Source organism: Dasypus novemcinctus, chromosome 3 (genome assembly GCF_030445035.2).
Source record: "Dasypus novemcinctus isolate mDasNov1 chromosome 3, mDasNov1.1.hap2, whole genome shotgun sequence".
Classification (NCBI taxonomy): Eukaryota; Metazoa; Chordata; class Mammalia; order Cingulata; family Dasypodidae; genus Dasypus; species Dasypus novemcinctus.
In genome coordinates this window covers 100,860,312-100,876,662 of record NC_080675.1, presented here as the reverse complement: position 1 = coordinate 100,876,662, position 16,351 = coordinate 100,860,312, and the positions used below count along the sequence as shown (strand labels likewise).

The 16,351-nt window shown below is 37.4% G+C and overlaps 1 protein-coding gene across 1 annotated transcript; it reads left to right on the top strand.

Moving 5' to 3' along the window:
* Positions 1 to 3,142: 3,142 nt before the first annotated feature.
* LOC101441881 (olfactory receptor 4F21-like) lies at positions 3,143 to 4,078 on the top strand. The gene has a single exon (XM_004475500.4). The coding sequence runs from the start codon at positions 3,143 to 3,145 to the stop codon at positions 4,076 to 4,078; it is 936 nt and encodes a 311-aa protein (XP_004475557.1).
* Positions 4,079 to 16,351: the final 12,273 nt, after the last annotated feature.

Genomic DNA, 16,351 nt, shown 5'->3' with positions numbered 1-16,351 from the left:
TGAATCACATCTTCTTGTTCTAAAAATATTCACTGGAATTTGATGAATGCTGCAATTCTGGTTTAGATTACTTCAGTCAGAGTTGAGATATGTATGGGTGCGTGTGTAAAATAATTTTTTTGTTTTAGAAAGTCATTTATTTTATTTATTTGGAGGTATCAGGGATAGATCCTGAGATCTTGCTTCCATGTGCAACCACTGAGCTACAACTGCATCCAAGAATTGGTATCTTTTGATAAACTTGAGGGTCTTCTATTTCTATTAAAATGGTTTGATCTTCCATTTTATTCAGGGTTTTGAATATATCAAAAAAGTTTTTATCTTACTCGATAGATTTCATAGGTCTTTTACATTAATTTCATTTATAAATGAGTCCCTTTTTATGATATTTTAAGAAATTGCTACTAACTCTTTATTAAAGTGCTTTATTAGATTTAATATTTTCCATTAAATTATCTTAAGTTTTCAAGTAGACAGTTGTGTGATTGGCAAAGATGAAATCTCAGCTACCACATTTTTAATTATATTACTTTATTTAATTCTCTTCTCTACTTTAGAGTACATTTCTGAATAATAATACTAGCAGACTTATTTTCTTGATTTTAATGTTTCATTTATAATCAGATGCTACTGTTGGCTTAAAATTATGCTAAAAATATCATGTTAAAAATGAGGTCTTATCCCTCCTAAGAGATTACTTAATTTATCCAATAAATATTCAATACATCTCTTCCCTAATTTTTATGGAAATTTCCTCTGAAATCAAATATTGCTGATCTCCTCTACTCAGTATCTTACAGGATGTACTATGAGATTTCAATGGTTTTCTTTTGATAGAGCCACTAAAGGCTTAAAGGTGAAGAGTCAGAATGTTATATTTCTTCATTAGGTAGACAGGCTTGGAAGTAAAATTTAATTGGCAGGGTTGAGTGATATTGAGGCAGAGAGATCATTCAGGAGCCTTTTCAAAGCCGGGGTGAAAAGTATGTAGCAGACAAGCAAGAAAAAGACAATGGAAAAAATAAAGGAGAACACTTTAAGAAATATTTGAGAGTGAGTATAATGCAACTAGAGATGGTAGATGAAGGAGGAACAAGAAAGCCCCATAAATATCTATAGTGACTTACCTGGGGCATTTGTAATAATATTTATTAAGATATTGGACTAAGGTTTTCAAATATTTACCTAAAGTGAAGATGGGCATCCATTTGGGTATGTCCTATATATATATAGAGAGAGATATAGAAGCCATCCTATGTAGACATAGTTAAACTGGTACTGAATATAAGTGAGTACTTAGGACCTTGTGTCATGCAAAAAGTTAAAGTGAGTAGAGGAAAAAGAATCATTATGCCAGTGAAGTGTGTAAAAAGAAGTAAGAACTTTGGAGAATAACACAGGCAGTGTTGTTATAAAAATGCTAGGAATGCATTCACCCTCAACTGCAAGTAACATAAAACCTGAATTCCCCTGGCTTAAAAAGTGAGAGCTCATTTTTCTCACATTACAAAAAATCTGAAGGGAGAGCATTGTTGACATTTTTTAGGTGGCTCAACATACCCTTTGGGTTTGGGTCCCAATTCTTTTGAACTTTTCACCGTATGGTTTGTAATATGTGAGTTGTAGAATATCATGGTTTCTGCATGTAGATATGACTAACATTAAATGCAGGGAAAAGGGAAGCAGGAAAAGGATCTTCTCCACAAAAAATGTATTGTTTTATTTGGAAAGGAAAACCTCATATAGTTGATTTATAGTTGGGGCCACATGTCCATCTTAGACAAGTCATAGTCAAGTAAAATGAAATTTTTGGAACAATTTGTTCCAAAAGATCATGTTTCATCTGCTTGCACTGAGATAGGGATACTTAATGTTAAAACCGAGATTTTTTTTTTAACATTCTGACTAAACAAAGAGCATTTCTTGAAATGACTGGGAAGGGAATTAATTTATATTAGTCAAAGAAACTAAGGACAAAGAGACTTACAGAAACAAGGCAATGTTAAACAGTGTCAAATCTGGAAGAGAAATGAAAGAAAATAAAATGATGCAAAAGTAATTTTTGCATGAAATTATAAAAATGCAGGGATGCTTTTCAAAAAAAGTCTCTGTGGAAACAGATTGTTTTGGTTTATTGAAAGGAACAAAAAGTGAGAAAAGCTTGCTACTGAATGATTGGATTGGTAAATGAGTAATTAGAAAGGAACAGGAGATTCAGGGATTTGATTTTTTAAAGAAGTTTTCTGTGTTAATAGTCAGTCTTGTGAAAAAAGAAAGTTTAATTGATGGATCCTGAGGGAAGATCCAGGGTATGCTTGTGCTGGTGATAAAAGCAAGGAGTACAGTGTCCCATTAATTTAAATACAAATCCTGGCTCTGATACTGGATCTCTCTTAGACTCAGTTTGTTTGATTTCTTCATTTTAAAATGAGTCTAATAAGACAGCATCTATCCTATGGAATTTTTGTGAAGTTTAAAAGAGAATGTGCTTAATAAAATCACTTGCAAAAAGGAAGCACCTAATAAATGCTTTATTATTATTGTTATTACTTTCTTTAATTATCATCTATACATACTAATGGGTATTCAATCTCTTACAATCAATAGTTTATTGGAGATAATGATCCAATAATAAAAAGTGCCATGAGCTGTACATTATGAATAATCTGAATTTATATATCATATTTCCACTGTAGATTGTATAGAAAGGAAAAGATTCAGTAGTTTTGGTCTGACAATCTCTATTTGCCCATTGAAATAAGAAATTCAGCTAAAGATAAATTGAAATTAGAGCGAGAGTGTCAAAGTGAAGGTGACAGAAAGTACCTAAGGTTATAGAAGTGGGAAAACACTTAAATTAACGGTCAAGAAAAAGTTCTTAAAAGTTCTGGAAAGAAAATAGCAACAAACAAATCTGAGAATTGTATAAGAAGGATGCACTTTTATTTAACTTGATATATGATATTCATAATATCAATTTATTTTTCTTCTTGCCATACTCACAAAATAAATATCTTTAGTATATTTATCCCTTAGAAAAACTGATAAGAGTTAATAGGAAATCTCTTCTAGTGCCACTGATACTGACTACCACATTTTCTATCCTCAGATCATTTGAAATTCAGTTCTTCTGTACCAGACAATGGACCAACTAAATGACACTGTGGTATCTGAATTTGTGTTGCTGGGACTCTCTACGTCTTGGGAAACAAAAGTTTTTCTTACATTCATATTTTCCTTCCTCTATTTAGGCATTATCCTAGGAAACCTTTTCATTTTGTTTTCAGTGATTTTTGATTCTCACTTGCATTCCCCTATGTACTTCCTGCTGGCCAACCTGTCCCTCATTGATGTGGGGGTTGCCTCTACCACAGTCCCCAAGATGATCACAGACCTTTTAAGTGAATATAAAGTGATTTCTTTTCAAGGTTGTGTAACACAGATATGCTTTATCCACATCACAGGAGGAGTAGAAATGGTACTACTCATAGCCATGGCATTTGACAGGTACACAGCTATCTGTAAGCCTCTTCACTACTTGAAAATAATGAGCCCTAAAATATGTGTTTCATTTGTAATCACTGCCTGGGTGACTGGGGTGATCCATGCTATGTCTCAGTTTGCTTTTGTTATAAACTTGCCATTTTGTGGCCCTAATAAAATAGACAGCTTTTTCTGTGACTTTCCCAGAATCATAAAACTTGCATGCACAGATGGGTACAAATATGAGTTTATTATTGCTGCCAACAGTGGGTTCATGTCCATGGGCACCTTCTTCCTGCTGATCCTTTCCTATGTTTTCATTTTAGTCACTGTCTGGAAACGTTCTTCAGGAGACTTATCCAAGGCTTTTGTCACATTGTCAGCTCACATCACTGTGGTTGTTCTCTTTTTCACTCCATGCATATTCCTTTATGTGTGGCCTTTCCCCACATCATCCCTTGACAAATACCTGTTTATCGTTGATTTTGCTATCACCCCTCTCTTGAATCCTGCCATCTATACATTAAGGAACAAAGACATGAAAATCGCAATGAAAAGATTGAGCAAATGGGTATATTACACCCAATTTTGCTGACTGAAAATGCTTTCTGTAATTCTAAAACTATATGTCAAATCTGTTAGATATTTTCACTTAGCCAACCAGTATTTGACATATCCAAAACTGAACATATCATCTACTTCTATCAAAGTGTGCATACTACTTCTATAGAACCATTACTACTACCTTTATTACCATGGGAAATGTGAATCCACTGTTCTAAGAGTCGATATGTTAGCAGCCAGCAGAAATATCTACAAAATATTGTCTTAAAATAAAAATTAAGATCACTTTTCAATAATAAAAGATAGAGTGACACCTCTTCTGTTTTACTTAGGTCTGAACACAAATTGAAATCTTGCTTTGTTGAATGCCAGGAACCTTCACTTTGAATGGTTATAAATTCAGACAAAATAGCACTACTTAAATATTAAGTAGGTTGAATTACCTTGAAGAAGAGCCAGAATCAAAATTTGATTGAAAGTGTATGTGTTTAAGCTGGTTCCTGGAAGCATCAGTAAGGAGGTGGGAAAGTGTGACAGACAAGGGAAGAATTCTTATATTATTAAGCATAACTGGAATGAAAACCTACTGTGGTCCATGGAGAGACTCTATAGGTTCTGTGACTTGTCTCAACCAAATGGCAGGAAACTGAGGCATTTCCTTGGTTTTATAAGGCATTAGCCCTAGGAATATCTAACCTGCCCCACTCTGAAAATTTTGCATATTATAAAGGTGAATACAAACAATCAGGGAGACACTCTGGTCCTGATAGTAGAAAAACATTTCCATGTTTGGAAAATAAATGAAGAGGTATTTGGTCAGTCTGATATAAGTGATAACTGAAATAACCTCCATCTCTTAAAACTACATAGACCTATTAATTTTATATTCTTTAAAGTGATGGTTGTTCACATTTCAGAGAAATACTTAGAAAAGGAGGGGTAGAAGGACCAGTTATACCCACACTTTTGCTTCTACTTCCAAAATATTAATACTCTTCATCACCCTCTTCTATGACTCATGCTAGATTTATCTCACACTCAAATATCACTGTTGCTTGTCTAGGTTACTTACCCAGGGAGGTGACTCAGGTTTCTTTCCTAATCAGCCCCTGGTAAAAATTTCTTGCCAGTCTATTGTTGCTACTATTGCCCTTTTGGAATTACTATCCATCTTGAAACCACTATGTAATATCTCACTATATCCCAATTTTTAGACCAACTTTTCTGCATCACCCATAATGAGTTTGCAAACCTTTCTTTTCATGATAATGACCATAAATATACTTGACATTGAGTTAAATCAATACCAGGTCCTGTCAGTATTATATTACCAATGTAATGGACCTGAATGATGTGTAATAAAGAATGAGAGAGTTGATAGAACCCTGAAATAGACTAATTGAATGGATTATATTGCTAGACCTGACAGTTGAAAGAAAACTGTTACTGAAAGTGTTTCCTAACAAATATAGAGGGGAAAATATTTTCTCATTCAATAACTATGTACTCATTATTAGTAGATGTGTTGATTTGCTCCAGCAATGAATTAATTTCTAGAAAATAAGAATGAAAAGAATTACAGTTTGATTGAGTGTAACATAAAGTAATTATTTAAAAAATCCATCAGTATTCTTTGCATGGCAACTAGGTAGGTTGGAGAAGATAGTGATAGGAATCAAAACTCTGCATATTTCATGTTCTTGATGGTAGCAAAAATCTTTGCAATTTCTTGTAAAATACGGTATTGCTTTGGTTTATTATTTTGGAAAACAGAGTACTGGCTTCGATTTGCTTTTCCTACTACACCATTCATTGCTTGGCTTAGACAGCTGATGTGAAAAGTTTTCCAGTATATAGGATGTCTATACTAATTCTGTATTACAGAACTATGAAAACAGCCAAAGGGACCCATAAAGTCCACCATCAGATGAATGTAGCCAAAATTGCATTAATCAAAAGACCTCCATAAGCTACTATTTCTGATGCGTGGGCCACAAAAACTTGTTGACTTTATAGAAATTATTGATATTTCAAATACGTTGTCCCATAATACCCCCAATGTCTGATTATTTTAAAGTCCCTTTAGAGAAAGAGAAGAGGAAGACTTATAGGAAAATTTGGGGAGGACTTTTGGTTTCCACATAGGAATGAAAGATCATGCATGTCACCACTCCTAGTATAGCAATAGGAAAAAAGATTTACCAAATGAAAAACAACAGCTCTTCTTACATCCCTCAGAGGATTGAAATCATAGAGCCAGTTCATTTTCCACAAATAGAGAGAAAGGCAAGGACAGAACCAGTTACCTGGTACAGAAGCCCTTTCCTACAGTCAATATCCATAGTAAATATTAAGCTATAATTGATGATTGCTAGAGTCTCAGTGTGCATTGACATTTGTATTTAGGTCTCAATGTGAATATCTGAGGGGAAAAAAAATCTGTATCTTTCCAGTTGGGAAGGTAATAAGAAATCTCTTACACAAAAGAACAGATGAAAAAAGAATGGAAAAATTGAACATGTTTTCAGGGAAATAAATGACAGCAAGAAATGTACAAACATATATGTCATGGATTTCCCAGAAGGAGAAGTGAAGGTAAAAAGGTCAGTAGGAATATTTGAAGAAATATGGTAGAAAATTTCCCAACCTTTTGAAAGACATGGATATCCATATCCAATAAGAACAACCTACTCCCAACCAAATAAATCTGAGGAGGCTAACTACAAGACACATACTCATCAGAATGTCAAATGCCAAAGACAGTAAGAGAATTCTGAAAGCAGCAAGAGGTAAGCAATGCATAGCATGCAAGTGATACCCAATAAGTTTAAGTGCTGAAGGGTGTGGCAAGATGGCATCAGTTTAGGAGGGCACTCACCATCTTTCTCACCAAAAACGGGTGAGGAGGGGCAAGTTCCTGTCTGAGTGAGTTGTTTTGGGAACCTACAGAGCAGGAGGGTTCAGGGCATCAATCTGGAGAGATAAATTACTAAAGGTAAAACGTTGAGTTTCATGCCCATGGCTGGAAACAGCTGACAGCTCAGCACCACCATCAAGGCAGAAAGCTGATGCAAGCCCTGACTCCCACTGGCCACCCAGTGGGAGGAAGCATTCTCTGAGTGTGAGAGGTGTCTGGCAAAGTGTCAAGATGGGTTTCCTTTTGTAGGTTTGGTTGTCTGGACCCATTTTTGAGTTTTGGAGAACATACCAGCCATCTCAAGATGGCACCAGGGAGATGGGAGAGGTGAATCTGCTGAGGCAAACTGAGTTGCCTAACCATCCTGGGATAGAGAAACTTGACCTGGGAGAAGGCAGAGTCAGGCAATTGACTAGTCCTTTGCTGAAAACTATCAAAATTTCAACTCCTCTAAGGACGTGAGCAGTAGGAAGTGCTTAATAAGATTCCAAGAACCTATTTAGGGGAAGAGGGTTGAGAGTCACTTTTCTGCAGTGAGTTCAGTCACCAGAGTCCCATTTGAATTTCAAAGGGAATTCAACCTGACTAGAAGAGGTTAGAGGTTACAATAAAAAATATAAGAGGTTCCATATTTCCTACTCCTCACACCCTGCTTTCCTTCCACATTGACAATTTCTTTCATTAGTGTGTTACATTCATTGCATTTGATGAGTACATTTTGAAGTATTGCTACACCACACGGATTATAATTTATGTTGTAGTTTACACTCTTTTCCAGTCCCACTCAGTGGGTTATGGCAGGATATATAATTTCCTGCATCTGTCCCTGCATTATCATTCAGGGCAGGTCCAAGTCCTGAAAATATCAGCCACAGGTTTGGTAAAAGTGACAGAAGTGGCATGAGTAGAGAGGTCACATCTGAGTCCAAATCCATCATACTCAGGACAAATTTCAAAGAAGAGCCCACTGGCAAGACACCGAACTCCAGAGCCATCTGTCATGACCATAGGACCTGCTGTCTCTGTAGCCCTCAGGAGTACCACTACCTGGGATTGTATCTGCTTTGGCTGTCTCTGAGATCCTGCTGTGAGATATGTGCAAGCATGACTCCTCTGATGAACTCCTGATTCATTTTGAAGTCTCTTAGCCATATAAACTCATTTGTCTTTACTCTTTGATTCAAGGTCTTTTTTCTAGTTGCATCACCAGTTGGTGTTCGGCAGTAATCCCTCGACACCAGGGAGGTTCATCCCTGGGAGTCATGTCCCATGCTGGGGGGAAGGTAATGCATTTACATGCTGAGTTTGGGTTATGGAATGGCCACATTTGAACAACATGGAGGTTCTCAGGAGTTAACTCTTAGGCACTCTGCAGCCCTAGGCTGAGTTGAAATTTCAAGCACACAGGCTCATAAACATGGTCATCAGTATCAAGGGCCCATCATTGGATCATCATTCTTCTCTAGCCTTTGCCCTTGTACTTAGGGGATTGTTACTGCTCCATTGGGAAGTGCGATATAGTTTCCCAGAATGGGAACTCAGCATTCACTCAGTTGTCATGTGATACTCTACCTTCTATGACAATACTCAACAACCATCCAAACATATCTATATACCCTATGTGCATGCCCTGGAGAACCCCCTCCCACCCATGCATCCATCAGTGACACCCCACATCAGTGCTCCTCCCCTGCCATAGTTGAATTCCACTGTGATCCAAAACTTGTTCAAAATTGAAGTCTAATATATTGCCAATTTCAATTAATAGGAAAATGAAATAATAATGATAGGTTTAAAGATTAAAAATAGAATACATAATTATTTAGAAAAATTAAAATAAAGTAAAAAATTAATTGGGACATTAAAAAATGAAAAATATCATAAATCTTTTTTGACATTTTACTTTTCATCACTGTAATAGTTGTTGCCCCGTATGTGCAGTGGCAAGGCAATCACTCCAATTCTTCCTCAGTGTCTGCAACCTCTTTATTAAAAATTTTGTTTTCCAAAAACTTTTAGGTCACAATAAAGTCCATATAGAATATAGGGAACTCCCATATACACAACATCAAACCCTTTTCCCCCTTCCCCAGCAGTGATCTTTTTACATATGGATATTGTATTTGCTGCAGCTGATGTACAGATGTTGAAACACAGCTACTAATGATGGTTCCATTATGGGTTCCATTATGGATTACATTTCAGACTGTACAGTTTTATAAATTTTGGTGATATTTAAATTGGCCTGTATCCATAATTGCAGGATCATGCAGAACACTTCCATTGCCCCTTAGGTATCCCCTCTTTCAACTTTCCTATTCCTCTCTCCCCCTCCCCTTAGGCCCACAGTGACTATCAGCTTCACTGCTTGAAGGACAAGAGTCATAGATACTTCCAACAATGCTGAGGGCTTCACATACTAATCTGTCCTCCCCCACTGGGAGCCACCCATGCTCTTGAGAGATACCCCTCTGTTTGGAACATCAGGCCTCCCCTGGATGGGGGTATAACACTTTCCTGCTCATTGTATGGGTCACCACTCACTGACATAACACACTATGACATGATTAGCATTCACATACTCCCAGAAACCTGCTTCAGGTGCATCCTGTGCCAGATGCCCCCATCAAACATTAAACCAGTAATCTTTCCTTATTATATTTTCTAAAGAGTTTTCAATATTATAGTTTCAATGACATATCCAACAATCTCCTATGTTCACTTGATCCCCCCTCACTCACCCTTGAGCCATCTGACACAGCTTCCCAATCCAGGCCCCTATCAAGTCTGCAAAGCCTCACCCAATAGTATCCCTATGTTCCCATCTTATCCCTTCACTGCACAACTACTTACCTCCACTTTATCACAGATTTCACCCATGTGTACATTGGCTTGCAACCTTACTTTCCCACCTTATTTCCTGAAAGCTATCTTCCAGTCTCTAGCTTTCTGAGATGGCTTGATTTATTTAATTCATATCAGAGAGGTCATGTAGTATTGTCCTTCAATATATGGTTTGCTTCACTCAACCTAAGGTCCTCAAGATTCATCCATGATATCCCATTTATTAGTACTGTATTCCTTTTTACAGCAGAGTAGTATTCTGTTGTATGTATATACCATATTTTGCTTATCCATTCATCTGTTGATGGCCATTCAGGTTGATTCCAACTTTTGGCAATTGTGAATAATGCTGCTATGAACAATGGTGTGCATGTATCAGTTCAAATCCTTGTTTTCATTTCTTCTGGGTATATAACCAGCAATGGAATTGCTGGGTCATATGGCAAATCTATAACTAGTTTTTTGAGGAACCACCTTCTGTCCTCCATAATGACTGGATCCTTCTGCATTCCTGCCAGTAGTGAATGAGGTTTCCCATTTCTCCACATCTTCTCCAATACTTTTAGTCTGTTTTTTAATTGCTGCCAGTCAGGAAACATAAGATGGCACTTACGTGTCAGGAAACCTAAAATGGCACTTTTCCATTCATGGACAAGGAAAAATAAAACAATTTTTAATTATAGTGCTGAGGAAACCATGCTTTATTTCCTTAAGTGAATTTTGATCATTTCCATCCTAAGCAAAGAGCTCAATCTGTCCAGTCTTAAACAAGACATCTAAAGTTCAAGCCATCAAAACAAACAAACAAACAAACAAACAAACAAATGAACGAATATTGTTTCTAAGATACCCTGCAAGGCCAATAATAAAAATAAATCTTTTTAGTTGACAGTTTTGGTCTTGAGAGGAAGGAAAATTAGAATATTTTGGAGTCATCCAAGGTCTAGAGGAAGGCCCTGAGGGCATGGATAGGTGAGACAGAAAGAATGGGGTTAAATGTGTTGGAATAGTATCAAAAAGAGGGGGGCATTTAAATTTATTTTTTTTAAGGAAAAGAATGTGTATGCTATCCTTTTCACTAGTTTCCAATTATCGTACCAATTGTACTTGTAGATGTGACATGGAGAATTGGAAAAGCTTCTACTATTTTCCAGGGCAGTCCTAAAAGTCACACTTAAATGTGCTTTGTTTTATTAGGGTGCAAAGAGCCATGGGAGTGGAGAGGATTCCCATTCTTTTGTAAAGTTTGGGATGGTCTATTTTCCAATGCCTAGGTTCTTTAAGGTAACTACAGAAACCTGTTGTCCAGGGAGTTTGGGGGGGCTTATTTATCTACTGTTCAAGTTTGGGAGGATTTCTTTTTCTCAGCTATTTGAAAGGTGCAATTTAATTGACCAATATGATTTACTAAATTATTAAGTTCCATTGTGGCCCACTTTACTTGCTTAGATTTTAAAGTGGTGCTTAGTTCTTAAATGCCATTAACAAAACAAATTAAATAGGGTATGGTCAAAACCTAAGAACTGTTTAATTTCTTTTAGTTTTTTTCCCCCCCAAATCTGTTACAGTATTCATTTATGGGCTCAAATAATTTTCAGGTTGGATTTTTTTACTATTAATAATTTGGAAAAACTTCAGGTATTTTATTTATAACCTTATGAATTTCCTTATCTAGATTAAATGCTTCAATCATTCTTCTTTTTGAAAAATAATCTAAGGGGTTCCTTTTCCAATATGTTTTGTCCTTTCAAGATTTTGGAATGACCTTCAACAGCAGTCTTGCAAATTAATTGGTAAAGGTCTCAGTATCCAGGCTCATATGTCTAAATGACAAGATTGAATTCTTTTGCATAACCCACTGTGTCTTCAGTAGTATTTGGGAAATCACATCATTATAGAAGGGAAATTAGGTTAAGCTAGGACATAGAGGAGGAAGAAAGAAGGTGTTTGGGGGGGGGGTAAAGCAGTCAGGAGTTCTGGATAATTTTTCAAGCCTGATAATACACTTGAAATTTTAAAATATTAGGATTTAATGCTATGAAAACACTTTTTTTACTGTGGAAGTACTATAAGTTCAGTTTCTTTAATTTCTGGGACTTTAGGAGTATTAATTTATATATGAGTGTTTATTAAAGTGTTTATTTAACTTTAAGTAATTTGAATAGAGCTCTTTTAAAAAAACTCTTAATTTGCTATTACCACCTGGAGGTAAAGAAAAATATACTTATAAAAACAGACAGACACAAGTATAATATAAATCTTATAGATTCAAATAAAATCTTTAGCCATGAGTCAGACATAAAAACACAGAAACACAGTAATATAAAGCTCACTTATCTGAGCCACAATTTTGCACTTTATCTGTAAATTCTTATTCTGACACAAAGACATAAAAATTGAGCACATGGGATTCCATTGTATTTCTTTTCCTTGCGGTAGTTTGAGTCTTTTGTGAACCCTAGAAAATTATATTCTGAAATTGCATTTGATTAGGTGAGATTCAATTAGGGGCCATTTGATTAGATTACCATAGTAACACAGCCCAGAATAAGTCTTATTCCTCATACTGGAGTTCTTTATTAACTGGAAACAGCAGAGCCACAGAAACAGGAGGAGATCCCCAGAATTTGAGAGGGAAAGTCCTGGAAGCCAGAAGGCAATGGAGCCCCGAGGGAAAGGCAGAGAATGGTAGATGTCACCATGTGCCTGATCACCCACAGCTGCAGCTTGGGGAGAAACATCTCCTGATGATGCCTTGATTTGGACACTTTCATTGCCCCAGATCTGTAAGCTTTTGAGTTCATAACTTCCATTAGTAAAAGCCAACCCATTTCTGGCATATTGCCTAAATAGGCTTTAAAAACTAAAACATCCCTTTTACAAATATAAATCTAATTGCAGGATAGTATTAGCAAGTTAAAGATTCGTTTCAGGCCAGTGTTCCTCCAATTCTAATTTATCTGGCTAGGGCATGGTACCAAAAAATCATCTCTTTCTATTTGTTTGTACCTGAACATAAATCAATTTCGTAAAACATATCCTAAAGGACTGCAATCATTAACACTGTATTAATTGTAACATTAATTGTAACAATTAGCATTGTTACAATTTCTTACAAGGATATTCCAAATTAGGTACCTTTCAAATTTCTCAATATGGGTACCTCTATAGCTCTTCTCTTACATTGTTTATTTTTTTATTCATTTAAAAAAAATATTACATTAAAAAAATATGAGGTCCCCATTCACCCCCACTGCCCCCACTCCACTACTCCCCCCACAGTAACAGTCTCCCCCATCATCATGACACATCCATTGCATTTGGTGAGTACATCTCTGGGCATCACTGCACCTCATGGCCTATGGTACACACAATAGCCCACACTCTCCCACATTCCATCCAGTGGGCCATGGGAGGACATAGAATGTCTGGCAATTGTCCCTGCAGCACCACTCAGGACAACTCCAAGTCCCGAAAATGCCTCCACATCTCATCTCTTCCTCCCATTCCCTACCCCCAGCAGTCACCATGGCCACTTTTTCCACACCAATGCCACATTTTCTTGATTATTAACCACAATAGTTCATGAATAGAATATCATTAAGTTCACTCTAATCCTTACTGTATTCCTCCTTCCTATGGATCTTGGCTTGGTTGTGTCCATTCCACATCTATGTCAAGAGGGGGCTTAGATTCCACATGGATACTGGATGCAATTTTCCTGCTTTCAGTTGTAAGCACTCTAGGCTCCATGGTGTGGTGGTTGACATTCTTCAACTCCATGTTAGCTGAGTGGGGTAAGTCCAATAAATCAGAGTGTAGGAGTTGAAGTCTGTTGAGGCTCAGGGCCTGGCTATCATATTGTCAGTCCAGAGATTCAAATGCCCTAGATATATCTTAAACCCCAGCACCAACTACAATTCCAGTAAAGTAGCATGAAAGGCTTATGAAAAGAGATCACATCTGAGTCCAGCTCCATCACGCAGAAACACCAGCTCCAAAGAAGGGCCAACTGACATGTCAGTGAACTCCATCTGCCCTGACCATAGAACCTGTGGGTCTCTTTAGCCCTCAAAAAGATCAATACCTGGGGTTGTATCTACTTTATCTGTCTCTGGGACTTTGTTCAGGTGTGCATAAGGGCAATCCCTCTGACATCCTCCAGACTCTTTTTTAGAGACTTATAGCCATATAAACTCATTTGTCCTTTCCATTTCCCCCTTACTTTAGGTCAAACAGCATTTTTAACTCCTGTTATTATATGTAGACAGGGATATTCTGCTGGTCCATTTTGAACCTTTAATTCAAGGTCATTTTCTAGTTATGTCATCAGCTGGTACTTGGTAGTGATCCCTCGGTACCAGGGAGGATCATCCCCGGGTGTCATGTCCCATGTTGGGGGGAAGGCAGTGCATTTACATGCTGACTTTGGCTTTGAGACTGGCCACATTTGAGTAACATGGAGGCTGTCAGGAGGAAACCCTTAGGCACAGTACTGCTCTAGGCTTTGTTCTTATTTCAGGTGTATAGGCTCATAGGCATACTCATTAGTATCAGGGGCTCACTGTTGGACCCTCATTCCTTCCTGGTCCTTGCTGTTGCACTTGGGAGACTGCTGCTGCTCCCCTAAGGACCATGACAGAGCCCCCCCCCCGCCCCCCCGGCCAAGAACCCAGTACCCCCCCAGCTGTTGTTTTTAATTGTTTCCACTATGAGTATATCCAAAAATTTCCATGCACCTTGGACACATGCCCTGTATAACTCCCTGTCAACCATATGTCCCCTGTCAATAACATCCTATACCAGTATTCTTCCACTGCCATTGTTGAACCACTCTGTGATCCAAAACTTCCTGAAGAGTAAAGCCCAATATAATGTCAGGTTCCCTTAATAGTAAAATGGAATATGGCAATGAGTTTAAAGGTTAGATGTAGAGCACATATTGATTTGGAAAAATTCTGCATCCTATCTTTTTCTTTTCTTTTTTCCCTAATTATTGAGCCTCTCTTCACAAGAACCTTAGATTACAGTAATTCATATATACAATATACAGTAGTCCCACATATCCATTATAAAACCTTTTCCCTTCCACAGAGATAATCTTTTAAATTATTTCATATCATATTTACTGAAATTGATGCACAGATAATGAGACAAGAGCTTTCAAACAAGGTAACATTTGTGTGTACATTGTGGTTTATACTCTAGGCTATACAGTTTTCTAAATATTTTAGTTATCCTATGTTTTACATGATGGTTTACATTATTAGTCTTTCATCCCCTATATATTTTTGGTGGAATATTACATGTTTTATATCCATCCTTGTGTGCTCTTGTGAAACACTTCTTTTGCCCTCATATTTACTTTGGTTCCATCTATTCAATATCTATTTTCCCCTCCACTTGGGCCCCACAGTGACAGTCAATCTTTATTTCTTGAGGAGCCATGTTCAGAAATACTCGCAGCAGTGTTGAGGGCCTGACCTGTTCAACTGCCCTAATGCCCTGGGAGCCACCCTTTCTCTCGAGAGATACAGTTCCCTCTATTTGATGGCATTAGTCCTCCCCAGGTTGTGGGTCTACCTTTACTCTCATTATATAGGTCTCTACACAATGGTATAACCCACTATGGCAAAATTAGCATTCATGTATTCCCTAGGAGTCTGCCCTGTGTCAGTTTATCCGCTTTGAGTATCTTAAACAGGTAACTTTCCTAATTATATTTTGAAAAGGTTTTCTCAGCATTATACTCTCCACCAACACCTGACAATCTCCTATGTTCATGTGTTGCCCCAACCTCCCCCCAATTTCTTGGGCAATATTACCCATCTGCCCATCCCTAGCCCCCCTCAAGTCCCCAAAGCCCCACCCAAAAGTAACCCTATGCCCCATTATATCCCTTCCTTGTACAAATACTTACCTCCAGCTTATCATAGATGTCACCCATGTAGATGTCAGCTTACATTCTTCCTCTACCCCCCAAATTCCTGAAAGCCTATCTTCCAGTCTCTAGCTCTCTGAGGCAGCTTGCTTATTTCATATCATTGCGGTCATGTAGTATTTGTCCTTCAATGCCTGGGTTGCTTCACTCAACATAAAGTTCTCAAGATTCATCCATGTTATCACGTGTGTCTGTAGTGTATTTGTTCTTAAAGCCAAGTAGTATTCCATTGTATGTGTATACCACATTTTATTGATCCACTCATTTGTTGATGGGCGCTTGGGTCGATTCCAACTTTTGGCGATAGTGAACAATGCTGCTATGAACATTGGTGTGCATATATCGGTTTGTGTCCCTGCCTTCAGTTCTGCTGGATATATACCCAGCATGGAATTGCTGGGTCATATGGCAACTCTATTTTTAGTTTTTTGAGAAACCGCCAAACTGTCCTCCAGAATGGTTGGACCCTTCTGCATTCCCACCAGCAGTGGATGAGTGTTCCCATTTCTTCACATCCTCTCCAGCATTTGTATTCTTCCGTTTTTTTCATAGCTGCCAATCTTATGGGAGTAAGAATGTATCTCATTATAGTTTTGATTTGC